The sequence below is a fragment of the Rhinoderma darwinii genome, chromosome 12, assembly GCF_050947455.1.
Source record: "Rhinoderma darwinii isolate aRhiDar2 chromosome 12, aRhiDar2.hap1, whole genome shotgun sequence".
Classification (NCBI taxonomy): Eukaryota; Metazoa; Chordata; class Amphibia; order Anura; family Rhinodermatidae; genus Rhinoderma; species Rhinoderma darwinii.
In genome coordinates this window covers 77,843,420-77,857,618 of record NC_134698.1, presented here as the reverse complement: position 1 = coordinate 77,857,618, position 14,199 = coordinate 77,843,420, and the positions used below count along the sequence as shown (strand labels likewise).

General features: G+C 44.1%; 1 protein-coding gene across 2 annotated transcripts in view; it reads left to right on the top strand.

Moving 5' to 3' along the window:
- The window catches only part of YY1 (YY1 transcription factor), a 17,396-nt gene extending 3,197 nt beyond the window's left edge, over positions 1-14,199 (top strand). The window contains exons 2-6 of one of the 2 annotated variants that reach the window (XM_075844202.1): positions 7,086-7,248; positions 7,962-8,027; positions 8,253-8,313; positions 10,319-10,477; positions 12,476-14,199. In XM_075844202.1, the coding sequence (XP_075700317.1) occupies positions 7,086-7,248; positions 7,962-8,027; positions 8,253-8,313; positions 10,319-10,477; positions 12,476-12,658 (632 nt within the window). In that variant the 3' untranslated portion in view covers positions 12,659-14,199. The remainder of the gene's footprint in view (positions 1-7,085; positions 7,249-7,961; positions 8,028-8,252; positions 8,314-10,318; positions 10,478-12,475) is intronic. The other variant, XM_075844203.1, reaches the window with a different exon arrangement.

Sequence of the window (14,199 nt, the reverse complement as noted above, 5' to 3'; positions counted from 1 at the left end):
AAGCTATTATATGTACATAGTCTGTAACCTGTTCATGAATGGTCTGCTGGTCCCGTTTGCAGGGCACTGAGTGATGTGAAATCCATGGCTGGAGGATGGGGGTGTGGTGTGTGCCAGTCATGTGTTCAGGGTGTAATCATCATCCTCGTGCACTGTATTTATTGTACGTCATGTCGTAAGTCTGAAAACTACGAGTCCCAGCATTCAATGCAAGCAGATGTGGAATGCTGGGACTAGTAGTTTCATTTCAGCAGGACTGGTTGCGGACCGCTGTTAGGAAGTCGTTGTAGTTGTCCCCGGCCTTACCCGCAGGAGCCCTGTTCAAAACATCTGCAGTGTGTAAATGCATCCAGAGGTTGTATGAGATGAGAAAACCTGGCTACCTCCAAAAACAGCGCCACGCTTGTGCATGGGTTGTGTCTGGTATTGCAGGTCGGCCGCATTCATGTGAATTATGGCTTCATTTACACAACTATTGAAATATAGACCTGACCTACAGATAACTCGTGTTGTGCTGCGTTGTCATTATTTCTGTATTTTCTCCCATATTGCAGAATCCTATACAAACAGAATGCGGATTTGTATTTTCAGACCCACTGTATGACTTGTATGGGGTTTATATGACTAGGGGCCTGTTCACATCACCCTTGCCCTTCCATTGAGGGTTTCCATCGGGTTGCCAAAGGTTTCCGTTTGTCACCGCTGTGACCGGGTTCCATCGTTTTGACGCAATAAATAGCGCAGTCGACTACAGTATTGTCTGTCAAAAAGACGGAACCCTTGCAAAACTGCGACAAACTGAAACCATTTGTACCGCATCCGTCATCATTGAAATCAATGATGATGCAAACCGAGACCTATGGTTTCCATCCTGACGGGAAGCTCCGACTGAACGCCAGAACAGATCCCTGACGCAGATGTGAACGAAGCCTAAGGCACCCTACACACGTAGCGAGTTTTCTGTCCCGATTTGCAGGCTAGTGGATGATGTGTAAAGATTCTCATCCACAAGATGCTGAACGTTTTTCGCACAGAAATCGGAGCATTCAGCGGATATTGACATTTACATAGTGCTCATTCTGTTCTGGATATTCATTGCGGATTTCACCCTTTTCAACGTAGAAGGGGTGAAATCTGCACATAACACGTGCGGCTCTTGCTGCGGAAAACCTGCTATATGTGTGGGGCACCCTTATACAGCATGCCGTGTATGTAGAAAAACGACCATACGATGGGAATATATAGGTCCGCACCGGCTCCGTATTCGGGACCTTGGATTCCGGATATTGTCCCTGTGATTGGGGCCTGACTTTGTCTTCAGTTAGATCATAGTGATCATCCCATCCATACTGACCTCACACGACGAGACCTGGATGAGTGGTCAGTCTGCGTTAGGAAGGGCCGGAGATGACGCGGTCAATGGTCACAGATAGTCTCGATGTCTGGCTTCTGTATCTTTTCCTCTGCATATTGTCATGTTTGTCTTTACATGATCAGTGAGTCTTCTCCTAGTGGTCGTCATACACAGGGGCAGTGTGCGGACACCACATACATAGCTCTCTGACTGCCACCAAGCCCCCCAATCTGTCCCCTCCAGCTGAGATGAACACCAGACTTCCTGTCTTTAGTCCCCAATGGTGGTAACAGGAAGTCTGCGTCCATGATGTCAGGGCCTTCTGTTCCATTGCCCAGCGTTTACTTGTGCACTACATGTGTACGAGCTGCAGTTTGAGGGTCATTGTATTATTTGCACATTTTTGGTATGATTTCTACTAAAGTCTATCGGGCTAGCCTCAGGGGTGGGCAATCTCTGCAGTCGCACAGGGCACATTGTTCATACTGGCTGAAGTGGGCACTACATGAAATCGTAATACTTGTATGACCGCATTGTCTAGACGTTTTGTAGCACTACCATTAGATGACTGTGTACGGAGCTGTTATTTGGTCACTGTTGGTATTCGTTGAGCACTGTATGGCGGTTATCACTTAGGCGTTATTTGGCACTGTACATTATGTTTTTGCAGTATATGATGGTGGCACTGTATGGCATTGTTACAAAGGCAACTGTATGGAGGTATCATACGGCCAGTGTACAGTTCTGTTATTTGGGCATTGTACTGTATAATACTGATACTAAGTATACTAGGTACTATATGGTTTTTGTACACTGTTTTGCAGTTACCGTACAGGGTGGTGCAACAACACATGGCGCCATCTATTGTCAGGGACTGGCCCTGGACATTGTCTATAGGCCCCCAGTCTAAGGCCGGGTTCCCATGTAGCATAAACGTTGCAGAATTTCCGGAACAGAATTATGTGCGTAAAATCCGCAGCATTTACAGTGATAGCAAAGTGGATGAGATTTGAATAACTCTCCTGCACACGCTGCGAAAAAAAATCCTCCCCGAAAATATTCATAAATTGACCTGCAGTGCAGTTTTTTTTGTTTTTTTTTTCCCTTTCGTTGCAGGTTTTCCCCCCATTGACTTCAATAGGGAAATAAAAACCGCAACAAATAAAAAAATCCAACAAACTTTTTTTTGTTTACATTTATTAAAAGTCTCTACTTTCCACCTGAGTGTTGTCATAGCGACAGCACCTTGTTCCCCCAACTTCTCCGTGCAGCCCGGCCCCTTGGGATGACCTTTTATCCCACGTGACTGCTGCGGCGTCATCACAGGAGGCCGGGCTACACGGAGAACAGAGGAACGTGTCACTATGACAACGGGGGTGAGAACAGGGTAAGTATAAACTTTTTTTATTTTTTTTTTCTCCTATATTTGCACCACAATTGTGCGTTTTTTTTTGGCCAGAATTCCGTGTATCCAACCTAAAACCTGCAGGGAATTTTTGGTGAAAAACCGCACCAAGGTGTAATGCAGATTTTTGTCCAGAATCGCTGCTGCAGAAAACGGAGGTGAAAACCAAAACTTACCTCACTGGCATTTCCATAGCGACACGTCCCTCTGTTCTCCATGCAGCCCCACTCCCAGGATGACTGTGCAGCGGCCACATGGGATTAAATGTCATCCCAGGAGACCGGCCTGAATGGAGAACAGAACAACGCCAGGGGGGTGAGTATTAACCTTTTTGTTTTAAACACAGGTTATTTTATTTTCTAATTTGCCGTTTTTACAGTGGAAAAGCTGCGATTCCGCCGCAAAAATCGCAACATTTGCTATTTGTTGCGGGTTTCACCTCCCCATTGAATTCAATGGGGTAAAAGAGCAGCGATTGCAGCATAAATTGACATTCTGGGTATTAGAAATAAACGCACCGCTGGTCAATTTACTGATTCTTGGCAGATATTTTCTACAGCATTTGGATAAGATTTGTTCAAATCTCATCCACTCTGCTGCTTATGTAATGCGCTGCAGATTTTCCGCTATGAAATCTGTTGCGGAAAATCCGCAGTGTTTACGTCGTGTGTGAACATACCCATAGAGAAAAACACTGGGGAAAAAAACATCTGTTCACTACGTTCAGTCGTGTGCCGACAAAACAGAAAGTGAAATGACATGAAGCACTTCACAAGTCTGTGTGCCAGGGAGAGGAGCTGATCTATTGTGTGTGTGTGTGTGTGTGTGTGTGTGTGTGTGTGTGTAGGTGTGTGTGTAGGTAGAGGCCTCAGCACTGACAAGTCTGTGTGTCGGGGAGAGGAGCAGAGAGCTATGTTATAGATAGATATATGTGTGTGTGTGTGAAGGCCTCAGCACTGACAAGTCTGTGTGTCGGGGAGAGGAGCAGAGAGCTATGTTATAGATAGATATATATATGTATATGTGTGAAGGCCTCAGCACTGACAAGTCTGGATGCTTTGGGCCTTATTTTCTGTAATATGAGCGAGCGTTGTAAGTGCGGTTTTACATGAGGTACTAGGATCGCAGCTTCTATAGGAACCGTTACAAGAACTTGTCATAGAGCGAAAACCACCAAAAACTTGCACGTATTGTTAACTGCAGCAGAGACACAATGACTGCACCGAAAATAAAAGCTGCCTGTTAATACAACACCCACATGTATTAACACCTCTAAAAACTGCTTCTATAATAAAGGGTTTCTGGCGTTCGCTGTTTTTGCTGTTCGTTTTCCTGCCACGTCTGTTGCACATTTAGGACAATAAGGCGTTGTGCTCAGGGTCTGTACGGCCGCACACGGGGTCTCTACAGTGGAGCTGCAGGCACTCTGGGTTCCTCCGTGTGGCACCGTAGTACGGAGATATTCAGACTTTTTTTCTGCTAGGCCTATAGTAGTAGAGGGCACTTTTTCTGCCATTTCTTCTGCTCCTATTTGTTGAGCTACTTCTGTTGGAGTTACATATAAACCTTCCATCATGTTTGGATTGGCAGATCGTACATGTGGTCTGCAATAAGGAAAGGCAGATAAGCTGCCCCGAGACACTCGGCAACGCTCTTTTCCTGGGGAAACAAGATCGGCCATATTTAAATCCAACCTGTCCGATCTTTGTTTCCCCCAACAGCAGCAGAAATAGGACCGCTGAGACGCTTCTAGAGATGATAAAAGGACTAGGAGACTTGTTGCAATCCTACGTAAATCCTTCCTGCGCCTGAAATCGTAGGGGTAAAGTTTAATAATTATAAGATTGGAGCGCTGGTGGGGATACATGTGGGGAAAGCTCCGGTGTTGATGGTCAAACAAGGTGCTTTGTATCCTTCTCACCAGCCTATTACAACTCTTGTACTGACGGGCCGGCGAGGGGCGGCTTCAGTAGATATCAGCCAGGCGCATATAGGAGCAGTCTCTTACTGGCTCATTGTGCCGGCTCCTGACTTACCTCACGTAAAGTCGCTCAGTAGGAGCGTTAGTATAAATACATGAGATTCTTGGAGACTCTTGTCAATTTAACATTTCTACTGAGCTGCCAGTCCCCCTGCCCGAAGGGAGTTCAGTACCATGAATAGAAATGCGCAAGAACTGGGGAGCGCCACAGATTGAGAAGCCGTGCATTAGAGGTGTTATTGTGACCTGTGTCCATATAGTAGGTGACAAGTGTTTGGGGTCATTGGAGTAGCTCCGCTGCAGGCTTCAGTTCTGTGACTTTTAAATGCGTTTTACAACAAAAAAATGTATGGCATATCAGCTAGAGGTGCCCTAAAAGTGTGATCGCTGGCTGTCCGACTGCTGCAGTCCTCACTGATTTTGAGAAAAGGGAGATCCTGGTCCATGTTCCCATCAAGCACATTTGCTCGGCACAGCCTGTTGACAATTTATTGTGTCTCCCAATGTCTGTTCTTGGGGGGACAGGAGTTTTGAATGGTCTCTACATTCCTATTCCTTTGTTCCCCCAGCTGAGTTGGCAAGAGTGATCACCTGACTGCCTCCAAGACTCCGATGCTATGAAGCAGATCTGAATAATGTAAGGGTCCTTTTACACAGGCCAATATGGACCGTGAAAACGAGCCCCGATCAATGAGACCGCTCTCGTTGATCGGCGGTCGTTTGCTCTTTCACAAGGAGCAATGATTGGTTGTGTATGGGGATGAGCGATCGTTTTTGTTTACACGATAATATTTAGTGTTGTATAAACGATCAGATCAGCCGATGAACGCTCGTTTGCCCGATCATTGGCCCGTGTAAAAGGGCCTACAAACAAGTGAACACTTTCTTACATGCGCCCAACAAAATCAGCCGTTTACAGGGCTCAATACTCTCAGATCTGATCTTTCACAAGATCTTTAAAGGTGCACTTTAATTTATTAAGGGTTAGGCCCCATGCACACGACCATAAATTTGGCTGTAATTACAGCCTGATTCAGTTCTATTGGCCGCGGACACCTTTCCGTATCGCTACGGATTGGTGTCCGTGCCGGGAATTCTGGAGCATGTCCGTTTTTTCGTGTTTAACTGGCCGTGCTCCCATACTTTGTATGGGAACATGGCCCGAAAATGCAGGCGACCATCAGTAGCTGGACGTGCCCGCAATTGTGGGCCATGATTACAGGCACGGCCGTGTGCATGAGGCCTAACTAAACTTTTAAACCACTTTTGACATGTCAGAAGTTTTGATTGGAAGAGGTCCGAGCACAGAGACCCCCACTGATCGCTAGAACAAAGCGGCAGAAACACTTGGGAGGGTGCAATAGCGCTTTATTTCTGTTCGGCTTTCCTCGGAGCGTGGTCCGGGCTCATAGACTTTTAAATTGAGCTCATACACAGCTCCGAGAAAAGCCTTTCAGAAACTAAGCAGCACACTGCACATCTGAGCCCTTATGCCACTTTGTTTTAGCAATCGGGGGTCTCCGTGCTCAGACATCCACCGATCAAAACTTATTACATGTCAAAAGTTTTTTGAAAGTTTAGTTATCCTTCTATTCTTTCCTGTTGTAAATGAAGATAACCTGATAAACCCAGACGTCTGCGCATTATTTAACCCGGACAGAAGTATCCAATTAGCTTAAAATTCCAAATTCTCTACTTCCCTGTGTCTCGGCCCCCACCAGCTGTTTATTCTTGTGCCGCAATGACGCCCCGTCTCTCCGTGATGTGACCCTGCAGAGCTCTGGTTGCAAAGGTGATGTCAGTTGGTACGGGATGTCAGCACTGCAGCCAGTGGTTGGCTGAGGGGTCACGTGATGGAGAGATGGGACGTCATTGCGGCAAAGAATTAAACCGAAGCCGCCGGGGAAACATTTCAAAGTGGGTAAAGTACTTTTTTTTTTTTTTAAATGCGATTTGTAGCCTTGTTTTATGAAAGCTCAGACAATCCCTTAACGGACAGTCCTACATATCATAGCACAGTGATTGGGTAAGGGTGACTCCTACCTGCGTAGTTGAATAACTTGAACTATACAATTTATTTATTTTTATTTTGGTGCGAAACAGATGGGGGGTGGGATGTTGACTGTCTGACAACCATAGTGTTTAGTGTTGACGGCATGGCGTGTCCCGTGTTATCTGTATCTGAGGGCACATTATATCAGGCAGAAGGTCTCTTCCCACGGCACTGATCCTCATGAGCTGTAGAACGCGTTAACAGGTGTCTCCTCCAGAGAGTAATTTTGCTTCTAATTTGCACATTGTTTGAGACCTTCAAATTATACGGTTCATCTTCTCTTTCCTTACAGATGATAAGAAGGACATTGACCATGAAACGGTGGTGGAGGAACAGATTATTGGTGAAAACTCTCCACCCGATTACTCGGAATACATGACGGGAAAGAAACTCCCACCTGGGGGAATACCAGGCATTGATCTGTCTGACCCCAAGCAGTTGGCTGAATTTGCAAGGTATTTGCGCTCCCTTTAAATCTCCATCTTTTTAATTGACAACCTAAAATATGATCGTGTCTGGTTGTGGATTGATTTTTTTTTTTTTAGTGACTTCTCACTGCCCATTTAATAGCAGGGGATTGCAGTAGGCTGGCAAGAAGCAACCAGTGCAGGAAAGCTGCCCCCGAAAGTGGCTGATTCTTTAACTGCATGTGGTTTCTCACTGCCCTCCTTACATCAGTGCCCAGTAGGTCGCATTCATTTCTTTTAGTGGTTGATAGGTGCAGTAAACCTAGAAATGTAAGCATCCATATACCAGCTTAGTAATTCTGTGCCATTCCTGCTCAGCCAGATACCATTCCTTGTTTATCGTCTGTACGTGATGCCCATGAGACTGGACGTCACGTAATTGCTGCAGCCATCCCTTCTGTATGACCTGTCAGCACAGACATGATGGTGTGATGTCACATGATTGCGTACAGATGATAAACCGGAAGGACTGGAGATCAGCGGCGCAGGAACGACACTGAATTACTAAGGTAAGTATTGGTACAAATTAGCTTTTTAGTTTGAGCCGTATTAAACCTTCATTAGAAAAAAATCCTAGTAACCCTTTTAATGATAAAAGTAAATAGACAAAAAAAATGCCCCCAGTTTTTGTCATTGTGCAGGATTTTTTTTGCATGCTCCTGAAGCAGTCTTGTGAAAATCTTCCTTGTCTCCTATTGCAGACAACAGTGGGGGAGAGCTCCTGCTGTAGCCAGTTGCTTTACAGCAAAAGAAAGGTCTGATATGAGGTTTGTGAGATGGGGCAGGGGGCAATATATAGAAGAATTCTTTATATATTTCTCAGGAGGATATTAAAGGAAGAATTGGTGGGATTTTGTGTAATATTTTTAGGGGCATTTTCTACCGTTTTTAGTGTTCTTTTAAAATAAAACTCCTGGAGTTTATTTGTAAATCGTTGTTTGAGTCCTTTCTTCTACACTGATAATGTACATTGCACTTTTTTTTCCTTGAAGAATGAAGCCAAGGAAAATCAAAGAAGATGATGCTCCGAGAACGATTGCCTGCCCCCATAAGGTCAGTTACGTGCGTCCTTCATCCCATTGACTTCAGTGAGGGAAGATAACTGCACGTTAGGACCTTAACCCCTTAATGACCGCCGATAAGCCTTTTCACGGCGGTCATTAATGGGCTTTATTCTACAGCGCCGCTATTCCACGGCGCTGCATTAGAATAAAGTAAACAGAGCCGGGAGCTGTCAAATCTCCCTGCTCTCAGCTGCCAGAGGTAGCTGAGGGCTGGGGGCGTCCCTGCTCGAACAGGTGAGATCAATATAAGTATCGATCTCACCCGTTTAACCCCCTCAGATGCGGTGCTCAATAGCGTGCACCGCATTTGAGTGGTTTTGGAGTGAGGGACGGAGCTCCCTCTCTCCCCACCGACACCCGGCGAGAAGATCGCCGAGTGTCTGTGTCTGCGATGGCAGCAGGGGGCCTAATCAAGGCCCCCAGGTCTGCCTGTAATGAATGCCTGCTAGATCATGCCGCAGGCATGACCTAGCAGATGCCTGTCCGTTTTAAACGGACAGGCAGTAATACACTGCAATACAAAAGTATTGCAGTGTATTACAATAGCGATCGGAGAATCGCATATTAAAGTCCCCTAGAGGGACTAGTAAAACAGTTGAATAAAGTTAATTTAAAAAAATGTGAAAAAAATAATAATTAAAAACCCACATTTTCCCCTTAAAAAATCCCCACAATAAAGCAAAAAAGTTACACATATTTGGTATCGCCGCGTCCGTAATGACCCCGACTATAAAGCTGTTACATTATTTAACCCGCACGGTGAACGACGTAAAAAATAAAATAAAAAACAATGGAAAAATTTCTGTTTTCTGTTAATCCTGACTTAAAAAAAATGTGATAAAAAGTGATCAAAAAGTTGCATCTACTCCAAAATGGTACCAATAAAAACTACAAGTCGTCCCGCAAAAAACAAGACCTTATACAGCTATGCCGACGCAAAAATAAAAAAGTTATAGGTCTTCGAATGTGACGATGGAAAAATGTAAAAAATGGCTTGGCCATTAGGGCCCAGAATGCAAGCAGGGGGAAGGGGTTAATATCAGTATGGCAGTGTAACTTTCCATGCAGGCCATTTTGCTGCACTGCAGGAACATTAAAAACAGGGTTTTTAGATGCAGCAGTGGTGCTGCACCACTACCTCAATGTGTGAACACTACCTAAGACAAGTCATGTAGAATACTATAAGGTAATAACTACGTGGCTTAGCTGATGACGCAGAAGGAGGAAGGAAGTCTAAGAAAATTAGACAGGCAGTTATTGCCCGGGGACGGACTGCATTGTCTTGTGTTTGAGTGTCTGGGCGGTGGAAGTGATCGTCAGCTCCTACTCCCTAGACTTCGCTGAACCACAGACCTCGCACTTCCCGTGGAGCCGAAGCCGCTGGGTGTTGTTAAAGGCAGCTAATTTGGTGCTTGTACACCTGATATATTCTTCTTGGTGGTCCTTTTGTGGCTCATTTTGAATGTTCTGGACCACCATAGGTTAGCAGCAGCATTCAGCACTTCAGTGTGACCCATTGATGAGTGAATACCGTTACATATTTTATGCTGTTTTTCTCCGGTCATACATTATATGGGTGCACATCTTTCTGACAAGGCTAAATATTATTAAAGAGGGTGTCCAGGTGTTAAAAAACAAACAAAACATGCACAATATTTATTAAAATAATGAAAATACAACACTCACCTGATTGGCTGTGGTGGTCATGTGCTGATATTGCAAGTCACGTCATCACTGCTGCCATGTAAACAAAGACCATCAGGGAACCAGGGGGGGGGGGGGACTATGCTGGGGGCTTAACAGGTAAATATAGTTTTATTTCTCTTTATTGTTTAAGATTTTTTTTTTTTTTTTACTTTACACCTGGACGACACCTTCAAGCTTTGTTTGACAACCTTCTCTGATTAGGTGCAGATTTAGTCTTCTATGTGGGAAAAGTCCCATCAAGTCTTCATTGATGACATTTTTCAAACTGCTGTGTCTTTCTTTTTCAGGGATGTACAAAGATGTTCAGGGATAACTCCGCAATGAGGAAACACTTACACACACACGGTCCACGGGTACACGTCTGTGCAGAATGTGGGAAAGCCTTTGTCGAAAGCTCGAAACTTAAGAGACACCAGCTGGTTCATACTGGCGAGAAGCCGTTTCAGGTACCTACCGCTCAATCATACACCAATTCAAAGTCTGTCCTTGTCCTCTAATTGCTGCGCATGTCTTCCAGCGGGATTACTGCACATTAGTGACATTCAGGATGGATTCACACACCGCTTTAGTCTGGGGTCAGTGGCTGTTTTTCTATGGTATCGGTTATTTTCTGGCGTTGTCTCCATGGACTTTGAAAACGCCAGGAAAAACGTCTGTAGAAAATGTATGGAACACATGCCGATTTTTTTTTTTTTTGACATGTATTTACAAAATGCTAAAAGACGGCGTGTGAATGAGGGCTTAGGGAAGAATCACACACCGTTATGATGCCGGTTTTTTGCAGACCTTGTTTTTTAGCCAAACACTGGAGTGGACACAAAAGAAAGTAGATGCATCCGCCTTTTCTTTATACCTTTCTTACCTTTTGGATCCACTTCTGACTTAGGTTAAAAACTGAGCCAAAAAACAGCATCAAAACTGTGTGTGAAGGAGGCCTTAATGGATTGTCCAGTTTTTTCAATCCCTTTTGTTAGAAGGGTCCCCAGAAAATCAACTGATCACAGGATATCCCACTGCTGGGACCTCCAACAAATTTATAATCTGCAAAGGAACCTGACAGCAAGCGTTCAATTCCCCTGCAGCACCACCACAAGGGAAATTAACAACGACGTGTTGTCCACTGAAATCAATGAGCTGTTTGTGCAAATTTATGGCCTTGCAGGGTCCTCCTGAGAATGATGTGGTTTTTGTAGCCGCTTTCTGCGGCTGATTGATGGAGGTCCCTTTTTTATAATTGTTTTTTTATTCATTATCTTTAAAGTGTTACTAAAGTTTGTTTTTTTTAAACTTTTGACATGTCAGAAGTTTTGATCGGTGGGGGTCCAAGCACTGAGACCCCAACTGATCACTAAACGAAGTGCTCAAATGAGCGACGTGACGCTTGGTTTTTGATGGGCTTTTCTCAGAGCGATGTACGAGCTCAATAGAAAGTCTGAATCCGTACACCGCTCGCTTGGGTTTCTAATGAAAGCCGTTCAGAAACTATTCGGCACAGCTCTCACTCAAGCACTTCTGACGCTACTTTTTAACAATCTGTGGTCGGACTCCACAGATCCAAACTTCTGACATGTCCCTATGACATGTTAAAAGTTTAGTAAGGCCCCATGCACACACGAACGTGATTTTACGGCCGCAATTCTCCCGAAAATCCACGAGAGAATTGCGGCCCCATTCATTCCTATGGGCCCATGCACACGACCGTGGTTTCCGCGGTCCGTGCATGGGCCAGGAGCCTGGACAGCAGAAAGAACGGACATGTCTTATTATAGCCGTGTTCTGCGGTTCGGGCTTATAGGAAATAATGCACGTGGTCATATGCACGGCCTACGATTTGCGGGTGACACTCCGCTGCCGGCCAACCCGAAAATCATGGCCGTGCACATGGCTACGGTTGTGTGCATGAGGCCTTACACTTTAAGAATTTCTGATATTGTTTGTGTGTGGTTCCACTTGAGGACAGGTCGTTTTTTTTTGTTTTTTTTCATCGACCTACTAGTGACGTTTTAGGCCCTATGCACACTACCGTATTTTCACCTATCCCGAAATACTGTTTGTAAATACGGTCCATGTTGCATCCGTATATGCGGATCCGTAAAAAGAGAGGATGTCATCAGCATATTGCATAGCAACGCTTCCGTAAATATGGGCGGTATACAGATTCATAAACATATGCCATCCATATTTATGGAGGCTCACGTAGACTTCTATGGGAGAGTTCTTGCCGTAATTAATGACAAGAATAGGACGGGTTTTATAATTTTTTTTCAGCACGGACGCCGATCCGTAAAAATACTGAAAGGTGTCCATGGCCAATAGAAATGAATGGAGCCGTAATTACTGATGAAATATACGGTCGTGTTGTATTTAATGAGATTTGCTTGGTTTTGATCTCCATAAAGATGCGTAATTGTTTCTCTGCTGTTTTTTTGTTTTTTTTCTTCCAGTGCACATTTGAAGGCTGTGGAAAACGATTCTCATTGGACTTCAATTTGCGCACTCACGTGCGGATTCACACCGGCGACCGACCCTATGTGTGTCCATTTGACGGCTGTAACAAGAAATTTGCCCAGTCGACCAATCTGAAATCTCATATTTTAACACACGCTAAAGCCAAAAATAACCAGTGACACTTCACAAATGGAAAGACGTCTTAGCCCACGCAGCATCTTTACAGGTGTATGACCGAAATACGCCTACCCCTTTGTACATGATTTCCAGGGATACATTTTAAAAGAAGCCGCCTCATCACCTGAGACAATTTTGATAAAAGTACTGTAGTCGACTTAAATGGAAACCAATCTACAATCCAGTGCTTACGACGCTCTGTTACCCGGCTTTCCAGTTTTCAAGTGTATTTTGTAAAGTGCCCCTCCCCCATCCTTTTTCTTCCCACCCCTCAGGAGAGACCTGTCCCATATTCCCATCCAGACTTTCCACCACAATGTTGAAAATTTGGACGTTTCACCTCGTCATAGACGCGCACCTGTTCCTGAATTATTATTTTTTTTCTAAGTGTGCATATTGTACACTATTTTTGGGGATATGCTTAGTAATGCTATGTGGTTTAATTCTGGAGGTTGATAATTTTTATTTTTTTTGCTTGCAGTAGATTTTCTTTAAAAGAATGGACAGTTACTGTACTGAATGCATACTTCAAAAGTATATATTTTTTTTCCTGTAAAAATAAAAAAAACAAAAACTAAAAATAGAAAAAAACAAAAAGGAAAAAAAAAAACCAGTCTTTATAATAATAGGTTTTGTTTGCAATCTTTATTTTGGTTGTATTTTTTCGATGTTAACACCTCTTTTGTATAATTGTACCGTATATAGCTGTATTGAAATCATGTAGCACCGAATAGTAGATGTGATTTAAGCTAGTGTTAATGAAATTCATTTTAGTCACTTATTTTTTTTGGGGGGGGTGGGACGGCAGGGGTGATACTGCCAGACGCTGATGTTCATTGTTTTTATTTGCTAGGTCCATTGCGGAAACTGGTGCTCAGTTGTAGAATGTGATGTATAGCGCCCCCCACCTCCCCCCAACGTTTTTAACTGCTTTGGCCAATGAGCTGTGAGCCGATCTAATAACATAAAATTGACCTGGACAGCAAGTAGCAGCCCTTCCCATTGACCCCCAATAATAAATTTGGGCAAAAATTCCGTCTACTTTTTTTTTATTTTTTTTGTTTTTTCCATCCTAATTTTGTTTTCTTTTTCCCCTCCACCCTCCTCCAGTTATTAACTCCTTTATCTAAAGGATCTTCTTAGACGTGTCCAAGTATCCGGGCACCGCTTGTACTTCACGATATAGTAGCTGTGGATGAATTGTAGGTTTATAACACAGAGATTGCTGTCTATTCACTATTAACCTGATGTACAGACGTAATTGATATGCAGCAAACATGGCGATACCCGACCCCAGTGTTATTCAGGAAGCAACTGCATGGAGATCTCCGCATGAAGTTGTGCCTCTCCCCCCTCCTCCATTCTCCCTCTACTGAGAACCACCTGTCTACATGTAGGGGGCGCTCTGTCCCGCACACCTCCTGATGACTGGATATTTGGGTTGATCTGAATTGTTGGTCACGAGTTTCCTACCTGTGTTAACTACCGCCAGGCGTACTTTTTGTATTTTAATACTGTAAATACATTTATTTCCCAAAAATAA